The 16,788-nt window shown below is 51.6% G+C and overlaps 1 protein-coding gene across 3 annotated transcripts in view; it reads right to left on the bottom strand.

The window, feature by feature from the left end:
• The window catches only part of DHX30 (DExH-box helicase 30), a 31,968-nt gene that overhangs the window by 3,286 nt on the left and 11,894 nt on the right, over positions 1-16,788 (bottom strand). For all 3 annotated transcript variants that reach the window (XM_060281040.2, XM_060281039.2, XM_060281038.2), the window contains 13 exons: positions 15,277-15,387; positions 11,752-12,131; positions 10,223-10,346; positions 8,792-8,941; positions 8,071-8,223; positions 4,518-5,339; positions 3,178-3,256; positions 2,886-2,990; positions 2,414-2,589; positions 2,090-2,296; positions 1,081-1,162; positions 473-666; positions 225-384 (listed from right to left, as the gene is read on the bottom strand). In XM_060281040.2, the coding sequence (XP_060137023.1) occupies positions 225-384; positions 473-666; positions 1,081-1,162; positions 2,090-2,296; positions 2,414-2,589; positions 2,886-2,990; positions 3,178-3,256; positions 4,518-5,339; positions 8,071-8,223; positions 8,792-8,941; positions 10,223-10,346; positions 11,752-12,131; positions 15,277-15,387 (2,743 nt within the window). The remainder of the gene's footprint in view (positions 1-224; positions 385-472; positions 667-1,080; positions 1,163-2,089; positions 2,297-2,413; positions 2,590-2,885; positions 2,991-3,177; positions 3,257-4,517; positions 5,340-8,070; positions 8,224-8,791; positions 8,942-10,222; positions 10,347-11,751; positions 12,132-15,276; positions 15,388-16,788) is intronic.

The raw sequence follows: 16,788 nt of genomic DNA, 5'->3' as shown, positions 1-16,788 counted from the left end.
GATGTTGCTGAACTCCAACCCCCATCAGCCGCAGCTAGTGTTAGCCAACAGCTAGGAATGATGGGAGCTGTATTCAAGAAACTTCCAGCAGCCCCAACATCTCCGCTCTGAAAAGTGTGTGCGCCAGGCTGTTGAACTGACTAATACTGAGCTAGACGGAGGAATGATTCTGACTTGGTACAAGGCAGCTTCCTGTATCCCTGGCCACCGCCCGTTCTGCTCACCATTGATGAATCGCAGGCTGGGCGCATACAGGAGGTAATCCTGCAGGTAGTTGTCGCGAGCCCGGCTGTCCCTGCGTCGGAGGATGTCCTCCCAGCCAGCCACTGCCCGCACAAAAGCCAGGTGGTCGCTGCCGCTCTCTCGGCTCAGGATAGCCTTGGCCTAGGAAACATGGAATGACGGGCTGTTCATATGCACCCTGGATCCCCCCGCCTCCCTCCCCCAAGCACTGAGAACGCTGGCCCCTCACCTTGTCCACCTCGGTGCGGTTCTGCAAGCTGCTGCTGAAGGGGTCCCTCGTGAGGCAGGAGACGATGACCAGGAGCGGCTGGATGCAGCGGAAGATGGAAGCCAGCACGATGGCCTTAGCCAGCCGGGGGTCGGTGGAGATCTGAGCCAGGCGCTTTCCCAGAGTGGTCAAGGCCTCCCTGTGGTCCAGCACACCTGAAAAGGGGGGCAGTAGAGGAGCGCTTGGGAGGGCTGGCTAGGAGAGGGAAGGGTGCTGCTTTCTGTGTTGGCTTGGCAACCTTAGTGGTCCCAAGGTGACGGCAGCAGCAGCAGTCCCAGCCGTACGTGGAAAGACTGTAGCCAAGGATTTGCTCTGCATACAGCAGGTTCAAACCCTGGCATGATAGAGCTGGAAACATCTCCTGTCGGAAACTCTGGAGAACCAATGAGCTTGGTCTATAAAAGCCGCTTCCTGAGTCTGACCAAACTGCGGGAGGCAGTGGAAGACAGGAGTGCTTGGCGTGCTCTGGTCCATGGGGTCACGAAGAGTCGGACATGACTAAACGACTAAACAACAACTAATGTTCCTACCAGCAATCCACTTCCCGGCCAGCCTCCCCAGAAACTCACCAATCTCTTGCAAAAGGATGACTGCTTCATCCACAGCTTTGATGTCGGGGCTGTCCAGGGCTTTGGAGAGAAACTCAACAGCCTGCAGCCAAAAGCAACACAGAGTATACAGTATGAAGACCAGCTGAGTGGAAAGGGGCACTGGACTGGACTGGGGAAGGGAAGGGGGCTCTTGACACCCTACAGGTCTGTTCCAGTTCTGAACATTCCTCCAAGGACAGCAAGGAGGTCAAGCAGATAAGAGCTACGTTCAAAGCCTCTCTGGGTTCTCAGTGCTTCGGCCTGCCCAGCCTTCGCCAAGGTGATGTCCTCCAGATACTGTGGACTCCAAATCTTATACAGTAAATGCCTCTGATGCTGGGGCTGATGGGAGTTGCAATCCAAAAACAGCTGAAAGGCACCAGGTTGGCAAAAGCTGGGCTGCACAAACTGCTGGCTTGATTGCTCAGCAATGCCTTGTGGCTACACAGCCTTAAAGCTCAGAACGAAGAAATCAACCCAGTCTTGGTTCTGTGTCCGCAGCTTACAAATCCTGTAGATGGCTAAAATTCTCATGGCCAGCCTGCAGTCAAAATCCCACACTACAACTGGGACTATCTAGGGCAGGGGGAGGGAGATGAGAAGAAAAGGAAAGGAGGGGGAGACTAGGACCTAGGAGACGTAAATATGCTAACTCTTCTTCCTGACCCTGTTGTTTTTTTAACCAAGTGCAATGAGCTCTTTGTCAACCTGGACCCATCTAGACCAGCATCCTGTTCTCCCTGGCAAAACAGATGCCTGCTGTAAAAGCCACCCAAGATGATGGCAATCTCTGGTTCTTGTGGGAGCGAGTTTCACAGTCTAGGCTTTAAGCAACTCCAACAGTGGAGCACCCTGCTCAGACAAAAGCTTTGGGCTTTTGGGGACATGTTTTTCAGGCACCTTGTAAGCTTAGCTTTGTCTGCTTATTAGAACAAGCCCAAGAAAGAGGATCATCGGAGGCTTTGTAGCCGGGAGGGCCTCTCCTTACCGTTTTCTCGGGCATGTGGATCTTGGCCTGGACCACCAGGTTCTCGAGGGGCGTGCGGAGGATTTCAGGCACTTGGTAGGTGGGCATCCTGTCCAGGCGGCTGCGCGGGAAGAGATGATAGGCAAAGCCCGACTGGCAGCGCCCGGCACGCCCTCGCCTCTGGATGACATTGGACTTGGACACCCAGACGGTCTCCAGGCACGAGACCTGGGGGAAGAGGTGTGTCACCATCCTATACCCTGAGGCCCGCGCTCCCCACACCAGATCAAACTCGCTTCTGAGCTTGCCACAGCCTCACCCAAGACAACCACAGCCCAGACAAACCTTGGTCTTGAGATCGTAGCGCTCCTCCTTGTGAGTTCCGCTGTCCACAACGTGCACAATGTCATTGATGGTGATGGAGGTCTCGGCGATGTTGGTGGCCAGGACAATCTTGCGCACGCCGGGAGGGGGGCGGGGGAAGATGCTCTGCTGGTCCATCATTGGGATGTTGGAATGAACTGGCGAGGGTGGGGAGAAACAACACGTGTGAGCATCTGTCCCCCCCGTTCCCTCCCAACAGGAGCATCACGGCAATCTAGGCCAGGGGTTGTCCGCTCAATGTCCTGGAGATGTAGGACTACAACTCCCAGCAGCCGTCACGGTTGGGTGGCAAAGAATGGTGGGAGCTGTAGTTCAACCACATCCAGAGGGCACCATGGCAGCTACCCCTGCTCTAGGCTTTCTGCAGTGCACAGCCACCACCTCCCACAAACCCCACAGTGAGGCGAGAAAAAGAGCAAGGCCCCCCTCTCACCTGGTAAGACAAGGTAACGGCTGTTATGAGCTCCAAGGCTCTCCAAGAGTCGCTGCTGAACTCCTTTGATCTCCTGCCAGCCAGGGAGGAAACAGAGGATCCCACCTGCAACCAACAGAGACCGAAAGTCACACATGACTATGAAGTTATTTGCACCCCACCTTTTCCACCTGGTTGCTCAGGGTGGCATGGAGGGAGAGAACTGTCGTCTCACTTGCAGCAAAAGCATACCAGACCCTCTGATCTGTCAGGGCAGAGAGGGAGGGTGCGAGGCAGAATGGCCACCGCTTACCTGGCTCTCCATGGGCATCGATCTGCAGAATGAGGTCACTGATCAGCTCAAGGTCAAGGACGCACTCCTCGTCTGATTGCTGAGGGATAAAAAGAGGCACAGTAAATATCTGCCAGGAGGACCTGCAGAGAGAGCGCCCACATTAGCCTCTGTTGCCGGGGAAGGACCATGCAAAGCCAGGTGTGCCCAGGTGCAGGAGGACTCCAGGCACCTCTCAAAGCAAGCAGCAGCAGCATGAAAGCGACTGTCAGGGGAACACCTGGTACTGCCTTGTACTGGTGCAGACGATCGGGGGCCATGGAACTCCCAACACCACCAGCCAGTGCAGACCTATGACGTTGGGAGTTGTAGTTCTAGGCACCTGGTGGGTGCCAGGTCATCAGTGAAGGCTGTTCCAGAAATAAAAGCACAGTGAGTGGGGCTGCATGATAGCCTCATATGGTATCAATGAACATGGCTCCCCTTGCAGGGGGAAACTGGGGAATGCAGTCCTGCATTTGAAGCAGGCCTCTGCATACAACCCAGTGTGTATTTTTCAACCACACCTTGTTGAAACACCACCCAGCAGGGCTGGGTCCAGGTTTTGGGGGCGGGCAGGGGGGCTTGTGCAAGGCTTTATGTGTCTCCTTCCTGTCACTGCTGCCCACTCACTTAGGAAACTGTGTCATACCAAGTTGGACCATTAGTCCACTTAGCTCAGTATTGCCTACACTGACTGGCAGCAGCAGCTCTCCAGCGTTTCAGGCAGGGCGGTCTCCAAATCCTGTCGGGAATTAAACACGAGACCTTCTGCCTGCAAAACAGATGCTCTCGCATGGGGCTAAAGCCTTTTTGCATACTGGAAACAGAGAGCTCTGCCTGATGACAATTCAAACAACTGGTTCATCCAGCGTGGAATTGCCTACACTGATTGGCAACAGCTCTCCGGGTTTCAGGCAGGACTGGACATGCCATTGGGGATTGAAGCTGGGACCCTTTGCATGCAAAGCACATGCCCTGTCACTAAGCTTCCCCAAATGGACCACAACCTCTCCCTGTTGGGGAACAAGGGGGTGAAGGAATTAACTAACTAGCTAACTAGCTAACTAACTAACTAACTAACTAAACATCGCAGCAGCGACTGAGCTGCCAGAGCATCAACAAAGGCAGAAGCGAGGGCGCTCAAAAGGGTGGAGCTGCACCCTTTGGCAACCTGGTACCTTCCAGCTATTCCATCAGTCTGGTGCAAAGGCCAGCGCCACAGAGGACCTTGTAATGATGCAGAGAGTGAGCATGTGCGCATGAGCGACAAAGCACTGCCTGCCACGTTAGGAGGGGGAGCGTGTGTGCGCCTGGCTCACCTTGATCTCGTAGTGCCGGTGCCTGTGTCGCCCCAGCATGGCCATGATCTCCTCCAGGTAGTACTCCTTGACAGGATACATGAAGCCCGGCACCTTGACTACGGGGCAGTCCCCAAAGTACTGCGAGAAGCGCTGGTTGTCCCCCGTGGCGCTCATCAGCACCAGCCGGAGGCCGGGGTTCTGCTTCTGGACACCCTTGAGCAGGATGAGCAGGAAGTCGGTGTTGACGTCGCGCTCGTGCACCTCGTCCACCACGATGTGGCTGACGCCCTCCAGGCGTGGGTTGCCCTGCAGCTTCCGCAGCAGGATGCCCACGGTGCAGAAGAGCAGCGCTCCACCCCGGGCGGGCGGCTTGCTCTCCAGCCGCACCTGGTAGCCCACGTTCCTCCGCATGTTGGAGCCCAGTTCCTGCGCCACGCGCTGCGCCACTGAGATGGCGCTGATCCGCCGCGGCTGTGTGATGACCATGTTGCACTGGGCGCCGCGACCGTCCAGGATGTAGTGCTCCAGCAGCAGCTGGGGGATGCGGGTGGTCTTCCCGCACCCCGTGTCCCCAGCAATCACCACCACCGGGTTCTGCTCCACGGCCGAGAGGATGGCTTCCCGGTGCGAGTCCACGGGCAGAGGCTGGGTCTCCTGCCAGGTGGTGCCCCTCCGCTTCCAGAGAGCCAGGAGGTTCTGGCTGTGGCGAACTTCTTCCGACTCCGACATTGGGATGTAACTCTTACCTGTGATGGCGTCGCTGAGGGTGCCTGTCTCCTTGCTCAAGTTCATCATGTCGTCTGCCAGGCGTGGCCTGGATTCCTGGGTGTCCACTGGGTACTGAGAGGGAGGAGAGAAAAAGTGGCCTTCTCTTCAGCGTGAGGCCTTTGTTGCTTACGCCGGCTAGCCAAACGACAGCCGCGACGACAGCAATTGCTTAAGCCATCATGGCTCTCGACTATGGAGGAAGCCCTAGGCTTCCTAGGGAGAAACCGTGGCGGATTAAAAACGGGCAGGAGTAATGGGGTGTGGGGAGGAGAGGGGGAAAGCGCCTTGGGAAGGGGGCAGTTTGCCTTGCCCTCTGACTTCTGCAGAACCCGTGCGAGGGTGGTGTCTGCTTCCAAGTTCAGCCTAAACCAGGCATAGGCAACTTTGGCTCTCCAGATGTTTTGGAACTACAACTCCCATGATACCTGACCACTGGCCCTGTTAGCTAGGGATCATGGGAGTTGTAGTTCCAAAACATCTGGATAGCCAAGGTTGCCTATGCCTGGCCTAAACCATCGTTAACCAAAGCAAAACCACCTTCCCAACCAAAGAACTGAATTTCAGTGCTGGGTTGGCTACGAAATTACTCAAGGGCCTCGGGCTGCCTTCTCTTAAAACTTGCTTCTTTGGAATATTAGTCATCTAGTTGGCAAGGTTATCTCAAGGAGGATAAGATCTGTACAGCAAAGCAGATACAGAAACCAATGAGGAAGCTTAAGTGGGAAAAGGTATCCTCCAGGCGGAGAAAGCGGGAACAGCAGAAACCTGGAGATCAGCTGCAGTCACGGGAAAAAGAAAGTGCACCCTCTTTTAATTCTGTGGTTTTTACATATGCAGACGTAGTAACAATAATCTGTTCCTTAGCAGGTCTTAAAATAGGTAAATACAACCTCAGATGAACACCACCGCATGATATATTGCACCGTGTCATTATTTATTTAACTGACATAAAGCCCAAAATGGAAAAGCTGTGTGTGAAAAACTAAATACACCTTACGATTCCATAGCTTGTAGAACTACCTTTAGCAGCTGTAACTTGAAGTAATCATTTTCTGTAGCACTTTATCAGTCTCTCACATTGTTGTGGAGAACAATTTGGCCTCCTCTTCTTTACAACGTTTCTTCATTTAATTGAGGTTTGCTGGCATTTGTTTATGCACAGCACTCACAGCATTTCAATTGGATTTTGACTGGGCCATTGCAACACCTTGATTCTGTCGTCCCCCCCCCATCCCCCCCAGTAATTCTGTTGCAGATTTGCTTGGGATCCTTATTGTGTTGCATGACCCAATTTCAGCCAAGCTTCAGTTGTTGGGCACACATTTGACTGTGGAATATTTTGGTATACAGAGGAGTTCATGGTCGACTCAATGTTTGCAAGGTTCCCAGGTCCTGTGGTTGCAAAACAAGCCCAAATCGTCACCCCTCTACTACTGTGCTTTGCAGTTGGTATGAGGTGCTTGTGCTGATATGCTGTGTTTGGTTTTTGCTAAACGTAGCACTGTGCATTATGGCCAAACATCTGCCCAAAAGGCATCGTTCCAGAAGTCTTGTGGTTTGTTCAAACTGCCATGTTCTTTTTAGAGAGATGAGGCTTTCTCCTGGAAACGCTTCCAAACAAACCATACTTGTTCAGTCTTTTTCTAAATGTTACTGTCATGAACTTTTAACATTTAACACGCTGAGGCCTTTACATCCTGAGATGTAACTCTTGGGTTTTTTTGCATTTTCTCTGAGCATTGCACAGCCTGACCTTGGGGTGAATTTGCTGGGATGTCCACTCCTGAGAAGGGTGTCAACTGTCTTGAATGCTTTCCACTTTTGAATAATCTCTCTCATGGCAGAATGGTGGCCTTAAGATGGGAGGTGGCCTTAGAACCCTTCCCAGTTTCATGGGCAAGCAGCACTTGCTTCTCTAAGAGCACTGCGTCATCTTTCCTCCTTGGCATTCTGTTAAAACACATCTGAATGCTCCAGACCGGCAAGCTGCTACAATGTCAGCTTTTATAGAGGTGGGCACACCTGCTGATGATCAATTAAGAAAGGGCATTTGATTAGTAGCGCCTGCCCGCTACTTAATCTCTTAATTTCTATGAAAGCAGCAAGGGTGTACTTAGCTTTTCACACATAATTTCTCCATCATGACTTTATTTCTATTCAATAAATCATGACATGGTGTAATATGTCATGTGATGTTGTTGTTCATCTGAGGTTGTAGTGACCTAAGTTTAAGACTTGCTAAGGAACAAATGATTGCTATGTCCTGATACAGTATGTAAAACCACTGAATTCAAAGAGGATGCACTTTCTTTTCCCTATGACTGCAAATCCATAGAAATGTGAAACTAGCTTTCCTTGCACCTCCAAGCCTCCACAATGCTCTCCACCCCTCTTGCCTGTTTTTAAACAGGCCCCTGGTCTCTCCCATGAGCCCCACAGCCCTTCTTCAGCCCAAGGGTCCTGAGGGAAGCTGTTCGCCTATCTCAAGTCCCAAACTCGACCTTTTATCTCACTCCTTGAAATTGTGCTGTTAGTCAACATCTCCAATACCTTCAACCCCAAGCAGCTAGATCGCTTTCAAACATTCCATGACATCACAGCCACTTGGGCCAATGATGTGGGGAGAGGGAAGGAGGAGAACCTACAGATAACAAGTAGCCGAGGCAAGAGTTCTTCAACTGTTTCTGCCAGTTGGTGACAGGAGTTCAATGTTCTGCGGCTCCCAGTGACATGTTCCCCACAACTGCTTCTAGTTTGGAATCCAAGCTCCAGCCCACTTTCTTTGAAATAAGGGAAGGCTTACATGGTTCAGGTAGTTCTCGATCTTGCGCAGCGTGGCCTCGGGGACTTTGATGTGGCAGGGCTTCCGCTGGTTCTCGCCCAGCTCCCGGAGGGATGTCATGTTGTACATGGCGTGGCTCAGGGGGTTGTTGTTCTTGTCCACCAAGCCGAGGCTCTGGAAGGGAGTAAGGAGGGTGCGTCAGCCTGGGAGGGTCTCCCAGTGGGGGAAAGAGACTTGCCCGGGTAGGGAGACAGGAAAGAAGGCCACCTCGGGGACAGGAACCCTTGGTCTAGAAAGGAAACTGGCTGGCAGAGGTCATTTGTGGCCCAGCCACGAGAGCCTTCAGTGGGAAATGCTAGGGAAGGAACGTCATCATGGAAGGTGTTTGCAGCTAGTCCTCCCCCTGCCCTGCACTTAAAAGGCCTTTAAGAAGCTGCTGCAGGACAGGGATTGTGAGAATCATCATGGGAGGGGTGTTTCTAAGACCAAGGTGGAACAGCTAAGCTCCCTTGTTATTTTCGCTACTGTCGGGAAGTGTGATGCAATCTTGTCCTATTCATAGTATTGAAATGTTGGGGTTTTTTTTTGTTATTTGCTATTTGGCGCTGTCTTACCAAGAAATTGTTTTTGCACTGTTTGATTTTGAAACGCTTTGTTGTCAGCCATTTTGGGCAGGTTCTTCTTGTGGAAGAGCGGCATGCAAGTAAAATAAAGAAGGAATGAGTGGAGCCCCAAGTCTCACCTTCAGCTTCTGGCAGGCCAGAGCAGCTGCTTTGTTCTCTGCCTCCACCTTGCGACGCCCCTTGGCGGCGAAGGTCATGGGGCAGGGCCAGCGCAGAGTCAGCTTGCAGATCTTGGTCTTGGTGCCCACCGTCCGGAACTGCATGTACTCCTGTGCAAGGCAAAAGAGAAGGGGTCAGCGGGAGGAGCCCCCACCACCTCCCAGCGCGTGCTGCCTCCTTTCCTCCAACTCACAGAGAAGCCGGGGTCACTCAGCTGCTCCCAAAGGACATTGGAAGAGGCTAATCTTTAGCGGGTCAGTCCCGGCTGTTAAGAAGGCACTGCAGCAACACCCCCCTACTAGCCGCCTAGAGGACTAGGGAGTGCCAGACTGAGCTCTGCTGCTGCAGCATATTCTTTCAGTGTTGTGTCATTATCGATTAAGATTATTAGCTTCTTCACACAAACGTCTCAAAGGAGACTTACAAAATACAGCACGATCGCATCTTACGCACATTTAACTTGTACAGTTTCAACCATATGCAACTGAAAGGCAGGCTGGTTGAAATTGCACAAGTTAAATCCAAGCAAAATGGAGAGCTTAGAATTTCATTGCACACTGGATCCGCTTAGGGGTACCTGGTGTGCAAAGTGATTCTAAGCTCTCCTTTTGGGGGGGAGGGCCCAGATCAGGAAGGGTGCCAGCTCTGGGATGCTCATGTTGAGATTATATGGCGGCTTCTAGGTTCCCACGAGATCTCGCACAAACATCCCCTGGCTTCCAGCCTTTGTGTATACGTGGAACCCTTGGAAGCGAACCCCAATGTAGCATGCAATCACACTTACTGCACAGAACAATTTAAAAGCAAAGCACAATTGGAGGCAAAAAAAGAATGAAACATCCAGGTAATGGCAGCATCCTGGTTCTGAAGATGAGAGGTGACAACTATGGAACATTTTGAAAATGACTTTTCCAGGTTTTGCCAACCTGGAGCTGCCCCGGTTCCCTTTTGGACTCCAGCTCCCATCAGCCAGCCTGGCAGGAGCATGGCTGTGGTGGCTGCAGCTGATGGAAGCTGCGGTCCAAAACTGCTGGAGGGCACCAGGTTGGCAAAGGCTGGACTATTCAGTAGCGAGCCAAGACAGAGAAAGGGGGAAGCTCGCTTGGAGGACTTCCCCGAGGGGCAGAAATTACCTGGCAACTCTACAGATTCTGCTTTTTCCTGCAGTTTATGTGGCTTGGCTCACTGGCTAAAGTCACCTGGGGGCTCTTTGCTCTGCAAGCTCCTTTGGATACTGTTTACCTGCCCTTCACTTCTGGCAGCTCCCATTTGGGTGGTGGCACTTGCCCCAGGTCCAATTCTCATACTGCTGGGGTTGCTTTAAGAAGAGCCTCTCTAAAGAGACCTCCCTCCCTCTGCGTAGCTGGCAGACATGGCCCTCTCCAACTCACCTTGACTGTGGACGAAGAAGTGGCAATCTGGATCACCTGGGCCAGGAGGTTCTTGGGCAGAGGAAACTGGGTCAGAGCCCGGAGGGCTGTGTTGTCATCCGTCATCTCGAGAGAGAACCCGTCCCTGCAGCAGGAGAGGGAAGAGAAGGAGGCTGCTAGATCCTCTCTTTCTAAAGATTGCCATTTGGCCTCCATCAGCTGGCATCCGTCTTGCCTTCAGAGCTACACCTGCCCACCCACCGAAGAGCGACTGGGAGATACAGGATTTATGCAATGGTGCATCAAATAGATGGTTCTGCTATTTTATTATGGACTGCCAAGTATGGCCTGGAGTATGCGTTCAGGACACTGATGCGAGGGGGGAGGGAAGAGTAGAATTTGAGGAGGGCTAGAAGCCACAACAAACAGGGTGCCCTCTCCCTGACCACGGACAGCCACACTTCCAAGGCAGAAACTTGTCTTCCTGGCTTTCAGTTTTCTTTATGTGGCTACCAGGAAAAAGACCTCCGTTTCTTCCCCACTAGCCTTTAAAAAACGTAAAACAGGAGAGCTGACATTCCTAACAGAGGGAGACACATTTGAGCAGGATTGGTGAACTAGCAGGTGCTTCTTGCTCCCAAAGGCAATGCTGTTCTGTGCTCTGAAAATTGTTTGCATCACACTGGCTCCAGAACCCCCGTGGCATTCCAGAGTGTGGCCAGGATCACCCAGCTCCTCCCTCCCTCCCTCCACACAGCACACCAGAGAAGGAAGGAGAAGGAGGCGGCTGCATTTGCAGGCAGGAGCAGCACGGCACAGACCAGCAGGTGAGGCACACAGGAAGGGGCTCTGGGTCTGGTGTCTGCAATGAAGGGAGGGAGGGAGCAGTAAACACACACACTATGGACTGATGGAACTACAGAACTGCAATGGTTGCTGATTTGCTACCGGCTCAGGTTCAAAGTGCTACAATTAGCATATAAAGCCCTTAACAACTGTGGGACCAGTTTACCCTTTCAGATCGTCTTCCTGCTGTGATTGGCAGAACTGGCACTACTACAGATGCCATATAATGCCCATTCCACACCTGTAAGAACTCTTATCTTTTAGTACAGCAGCACTCGCACTTTGGAACTCCCTGCCTATTGATCCCAGGGAGGCGCCTGCACTGTACTTTTTTCGGCGCCTGCTAAAAACTTCTGTTTAGGCAGGCCTACTCAGGTATTTGGAAAAGTGATGCGAGCGTTAACCTGTTTTTAATCTACTGCTATTTTAACTTTTTCAAAGTCTTAAATTATTTCTGTTAATTTTACTTCTAGGCAATTTTATTCTATATTTTTTTTTTGTAAAGTAGTTTGAGCCCCCGCCCCCAAATCTGGCAGTGTATAAATACAACCAAGAAAGAGCTTGGGGGATTCTCAAAAGATCCCGCCAAGGGCATTTTCCAATGCTGCCCAGAGGGCCATGCCAGCACACAAAGGCCCGACCCCATGCGGATACCATGTGTGCATGAAAGGCCCCTGCCCTTCGGGGCTCAGGGGTTCTCCTACCTCATGTCTCTGGTTGGGGTGCGGGCCCCCGGATGAGCCATGGACAGGTAATCGGAGACGTCGATGGTGTCTTCCTCCAGCTCCCCTTCCTCCAGCTCCCCCTCTTCCAGCTCCCCTTCCTCCAGCTCCTCCTTCCGGATGGGCCTTGGGAGCCTGTTGTGCTCCAGGGGCTGGATGGGCTCGCTAGGCTCCATCCTCCTCCAGCAGGTCGAGAGGTCGGCCAGAGATGGCCCAGACTTGGAGCGCCACCGGCTGCCCTCCGAGTACCACCGCTCATCGGGGCAGCCCAGCTGCTCAGCAGGGCAGCCCAGCTGCTCAGCAAGGATGCGGTACTTTGCGGCGTCGAAGAGCTCGTTTCGGGGACCCAGCAGGCCCCAGCCCTGTGTGGAGGAAGGGAAAGGCGGTCAAGATGGCTGGAAGGGGGAAAGAAAAGGGTGCTTTAAACCCTCAAAGCTGTGTCAGGAAGAAGCCAGAGTTCTTCGTCCAGCCAGCCCAGTACTGCCCCAATGACCGGCAACTGCAGCCCTCTAGGTGTCTTTCTCGCCACTTTTGAGCTGGTTCTTTCACCTGCCAATGTCAGGGAGGGCAACGAAGGACTGAACTGGGGGTCTATGGTTGCTTGGCCTGGATGCAATGGAAGATTTCAGCAAGGACAAGGAGGAGGGGAGTAAGATAGCTGACTGACAGAGCCTTCCGCAAACTGGCATGCTGCAGTTGTTTCAGGCTGCAATCACCATCAGGTGCAGTCAGGACGGCCATGTGATGCTTGGGCTAATGGGAGCTGCAGTCCAAAACACCTGGAAGGCACCAGGTTAAGGGAGGCTGGCTTGGACCCAGAGCATGGCAGAGGGGCATTTCAGGCTCTGGAGCAGGAAGGGAGGGTGGGCAAGAGAGGAACGATGGAAAGCGAAGTTTCAAAGGCACATTGTTTTATACCAGGGGTAGGCAACCTAAGGCCCAATCGCCTTCTCAATCCGGCCTGTGGACGTCCGGGAATCGGCGTGTTTTTACATGAGTAGAATGTGTCCCTTTTATTTAAAATGCATCTCTGGGATATTTGTGGGGCATACGAATGCGTTCATTCCCCCCCCCCAATATAGTCTGGCCACCACATGGTCTGAGGGATGGTGAAAAAGGTTGCTGACCCCTGTTTTATACAGATACAGTGGTACCTCGGTTTATGAACACAATTGGTTTCGGAAGTCTGTTCATAAACTGAAGCGTTCATAAACTGAAGCGAACTTTCCCATTGAAAGTAATGGAAAGTGGATTAATCCGTTCCAGACGGGTCCACGGAGTACTTAAACTGAAGCGTTCATAAACTGAAGCATGGGTGTAATTGGTTCTGGAAGTCTGTTCATAAACTGAAGTGTTCAGGCGAACTTTCCCATTGAAAGTAATGGAAAATGAATTAATCCGTTCCAGATGGGTCCGCGGCGTTCATAAACCGAAAATTGATAAACCGAGGTGTTCATAAACCGAGGTTCCACTGTACATGGATTCAAGATGACATAGGTAAAAACAACAATGTTTAGGAGCATTTGAGGAAATAAACTTTTTATGCCAGTACAGTCGTACCTCGGGTTACGACCACCTCGGTTTGCGAACAGTTCGGGTTACGAACTGCGCACCCCCGGAAGTGTTTTCGTCGCACGCGTGCGCGCATAAGCCGCGCGCGCGCGATTTGCGCATGCGCAAAATGGCGGCGCCCATCGCGCTCGGTTTGCGAACTATTCGGGTTACGAACTGCGATCCGGAACAGATCGCGTTCGTAACCCGAGGTATTACTGTATCAATAACTTCATTTGAAAACCACTCCCCTTTAAAAAAAAAAGGCAGATGTTTCTTGCTCACTGTGGTTTCAGCATCCCACTGCTGACATTTCCTTCTGATGCTGCAGCCTTCGCCAACCTGGTGCCAACGATATGTTTTGGACCACAACCCCCCATTGAAACATCCGGAAGGCACTAGGTTAGTGAAGGCTGCCACAGTGCAGCAATGCACACCTGTAAGCTGGCTCTTTGGTTGTAATAATACACATTCATTCATTTAATGCACATCTGTACACTCGGACCACCAGAAGTAGGAGTGATGGCAGTCCATAGGACGGGGTAGGGAGAGGCAGAGGAGAAAGCTGGAGACGCCTGGGATGAGAATTAACATCCTATATCCCTTTTAAATGTATTTGCGGGGACAGCGGTATTGTTTTGTTTGCTTTTGTTCTTGCTTTTACAGTCATACCTCATGTTAGGTCAGCTTCAGGTTACGTGTTTTCATGTTGTGTCACGCGGCAACCTGGAAGTACTGGAACTGGTTACTTCCAGGTTTTGCTGCTCGCACATGCGCAGAAGCGCTAAATCATGCCGCGTGCAGCACTTCAGCTTGTGTCAGTTCCATGTTACGGACGGGCCTCTGGAACGGATCCCATCCGTAACACGAGGTTCCACTGTATAATGTATTTTTATATTGTATTTTAATGTTGTGAACCACCCTGAGATCTGCGGTTGAAGGGCATAATAATAATAATAATAATAATAATAATAATAATAATAATAATAATAGATTTGTGCCTCTGACACGCATGATCAGCACGGAAGCTTGACTTAGTTTTTGACAGCATCTGGCACTGGTGGGGAAACGAGACTTCCCTTCTGCCTTCCTCTCATCTAACTTGGGGGTGGGGCGTGGAACAGAGCAGCACCTCCTCCACTTCTAGCTTGCTGATCCCCCAAAGTTTGGGACGGCTACCATTACAGGAAGGGAAATCCGAAACTGGCCACTGCAACTCGCCTCTCAAAAGCCCATTAATCCTACAGCTCCGACCACCGCCTGGCTCTGGTTATGGAAGGCCCAAAGCGGAAGGAAAAGCTCAGGGAGCCCCCTGCAGCCAGAGGGCAAGTCTTCCTAGGGGTCTTTGGAATCATACTAGTCGTCTGTGTATATATAAGGATGTCACTGGTAAAATGAAAGCAAGAATTGGCCACAAGGTGAGGTCTGAGCGCATGGGCGTACCCAGGATCAAAACTAGGGGGGGGGGGCAGGCAAGCCACGCCCCCAGCCACCCGATTGGCTGGCTGGCAATGATGTAACCGGGATCCTCCCAGGAAGTGTAATCAACGTCCACGCCCCCCCCCCCCGGAGCGGAGGAGGCGGTCACACGGTTCTCTGCAACTCCTCCCCGCCGGCTTGATGGTAGGCTGGTGTGTGCGCTCTCTCTCTTTCCCTCACGCCCTCTTCCTCTTCCTGCTCGCTTCTGCAGCGTTACAAGTTTTGCCACAGACGCAGCTTTCCAGCCCTTTCCAGGCAGCCGGGGGCAACTCCCACTTCTGCCTTCCGCTGGGGTCTGTCTGCCTTCTGCTGGGGTCTTACGAACGAGAAGGACAAAAGCGTGTGTCGCGAGCTGTCTCCTCCCCTTTTTTAGCTTCTAGGGGGGGCAGCTGCCCATATCTGAGCGCATGACAGGATGCTCTTTGACAGGGACAGGAAATGAAGAATGCCCCCCTGACACCTCCCCCCCCCAATCACCTTGAAGAGCTGGCAAGCAGCAGCTGCAGCCTGTCGCTCAGCGTCAATCTTTTTGGTCCCGTAGCCTTCCACTTCCACGTTCTTTGGCCACTTGATGACCAGTGTGACTTTCTGCACAAGGACAAAGAAGGCAAGAGGTCAGGCATACTGCTCATATATGCCACGTCTGAGCATCCTGTGCCTTCTTAACAGAGCACAGCAGTCTGCACAGCACCAGCTCTCATCACATGCAGCTTCATCTAGAGAGACATTTTCACAGCATTGTAGAGTTGTGAAGGGCCATGGCACTCATCCGATCCAGCCTCCTGTTCCCATGTGTGTACCTGGACTTACCTGTGCACCACCAGCACTCCTGTATGTACATATACACACTGCTGAGGGGTTTAGGATCTTTTGCTAAAGTTATGATGGGTGCTTTGTAATGGAAGTGTGTTAACCCTTAATCTTATGCCCACAAGAAGCTCTCACACAAAGGAACAAAGAAAGCTTGGTTTATGATATAAAACAGGAGTGACAGAATATATTAAATTGCTCCTTTAGACAGCAAAGTTACAGTCTAAGCAGGTAGCAAATTACAATACAAACACATTTTGATTAAAGAGTAAAAGATTCCCTAACCACTCTAAAGGCCTACAGAAGCATGGGCATGAAAAAAATGCCATAAACCCACACCATTTGGGGGGGGGGAGGAAAGTAGACCTGTCCTTAAAGCAAAGCAGAAGCAGGCAGAGTCCTAGGGATCGCTGGGTTAAGTGCTGTCCTGTTGGAGCTGTGAGAGCTAAGTAACCTTTGAATCTAGGTTTTTAAAATACCTTTTTGCCAAGGCGTACTAGAAGAGGGGAGGTGGTTGTGGAATGAGTGATTCCTACAATTGCTATACTGTACTTAGTTTTAGAATTTCCTGCTTAATTATCAGCTTGCCCATCTTTGGTCATCCTGTTCCTATCTGTTTAACAGAAGGGTGAAAAGAATTTGCTAGGGAGCAGATATCTGAACCTAGACCTATCTGCCTTTAAAACGCCTTACCACTGGGAGGATGGATCCCACTGGGGAGTCGAGTATCAGCAGTCCTATATTTGCATGTGGCAATATTTTAGGTCAGATGTGTGTGAACTCAGGATATTCCTGAATGCCTTTCAGGATGCTGGAGTGAGGCTTGTGCCAGGATACCATGGAGCTCATCACGGAGGGTCTCATGTCATATTATAGTTACGTCAATCTTATACTTATGTCATGATCTAGAGAGATAGGCCATTTCATAAATTAATATTCACACACACCTCCTTACACTTCCTGCTCTAGGGCAGTGCAGTACCCTGCCCAGCCTCTGCTAAGATGCCCCCTACAGTAAAGACAATTTCTCCACCTCCCAAGGCAGAGCCCCCCAACTGGTGAAGAGCTCTTCCTTTCAAGCAGTTTCTTCTAACACACAGCAAGAACAGTGCTAGAAATGGAGCTATGAAAGCTAGGAGCTAAATGGCACCTTAAACAGAGATTGTGGGCACAACAACG

This window comes from Zootoca vivipara, chromosome 11 (assembly GCF_965207765.1).
Source record: "Zootoca vivipara chromosome 11, rZooViv2.hap1.1, whole genome shotgun sequence".
NCBI lineage: Eukaryota > Metazoa > Chordata > Lepidosauria > Squamata > Lacertidae > Zootoca > Zootoca vivipara.
Note: the sequence above shows the minus strand (reverse complement) of the source record. Positions and strands in the feature narration are given on the sequence as shown.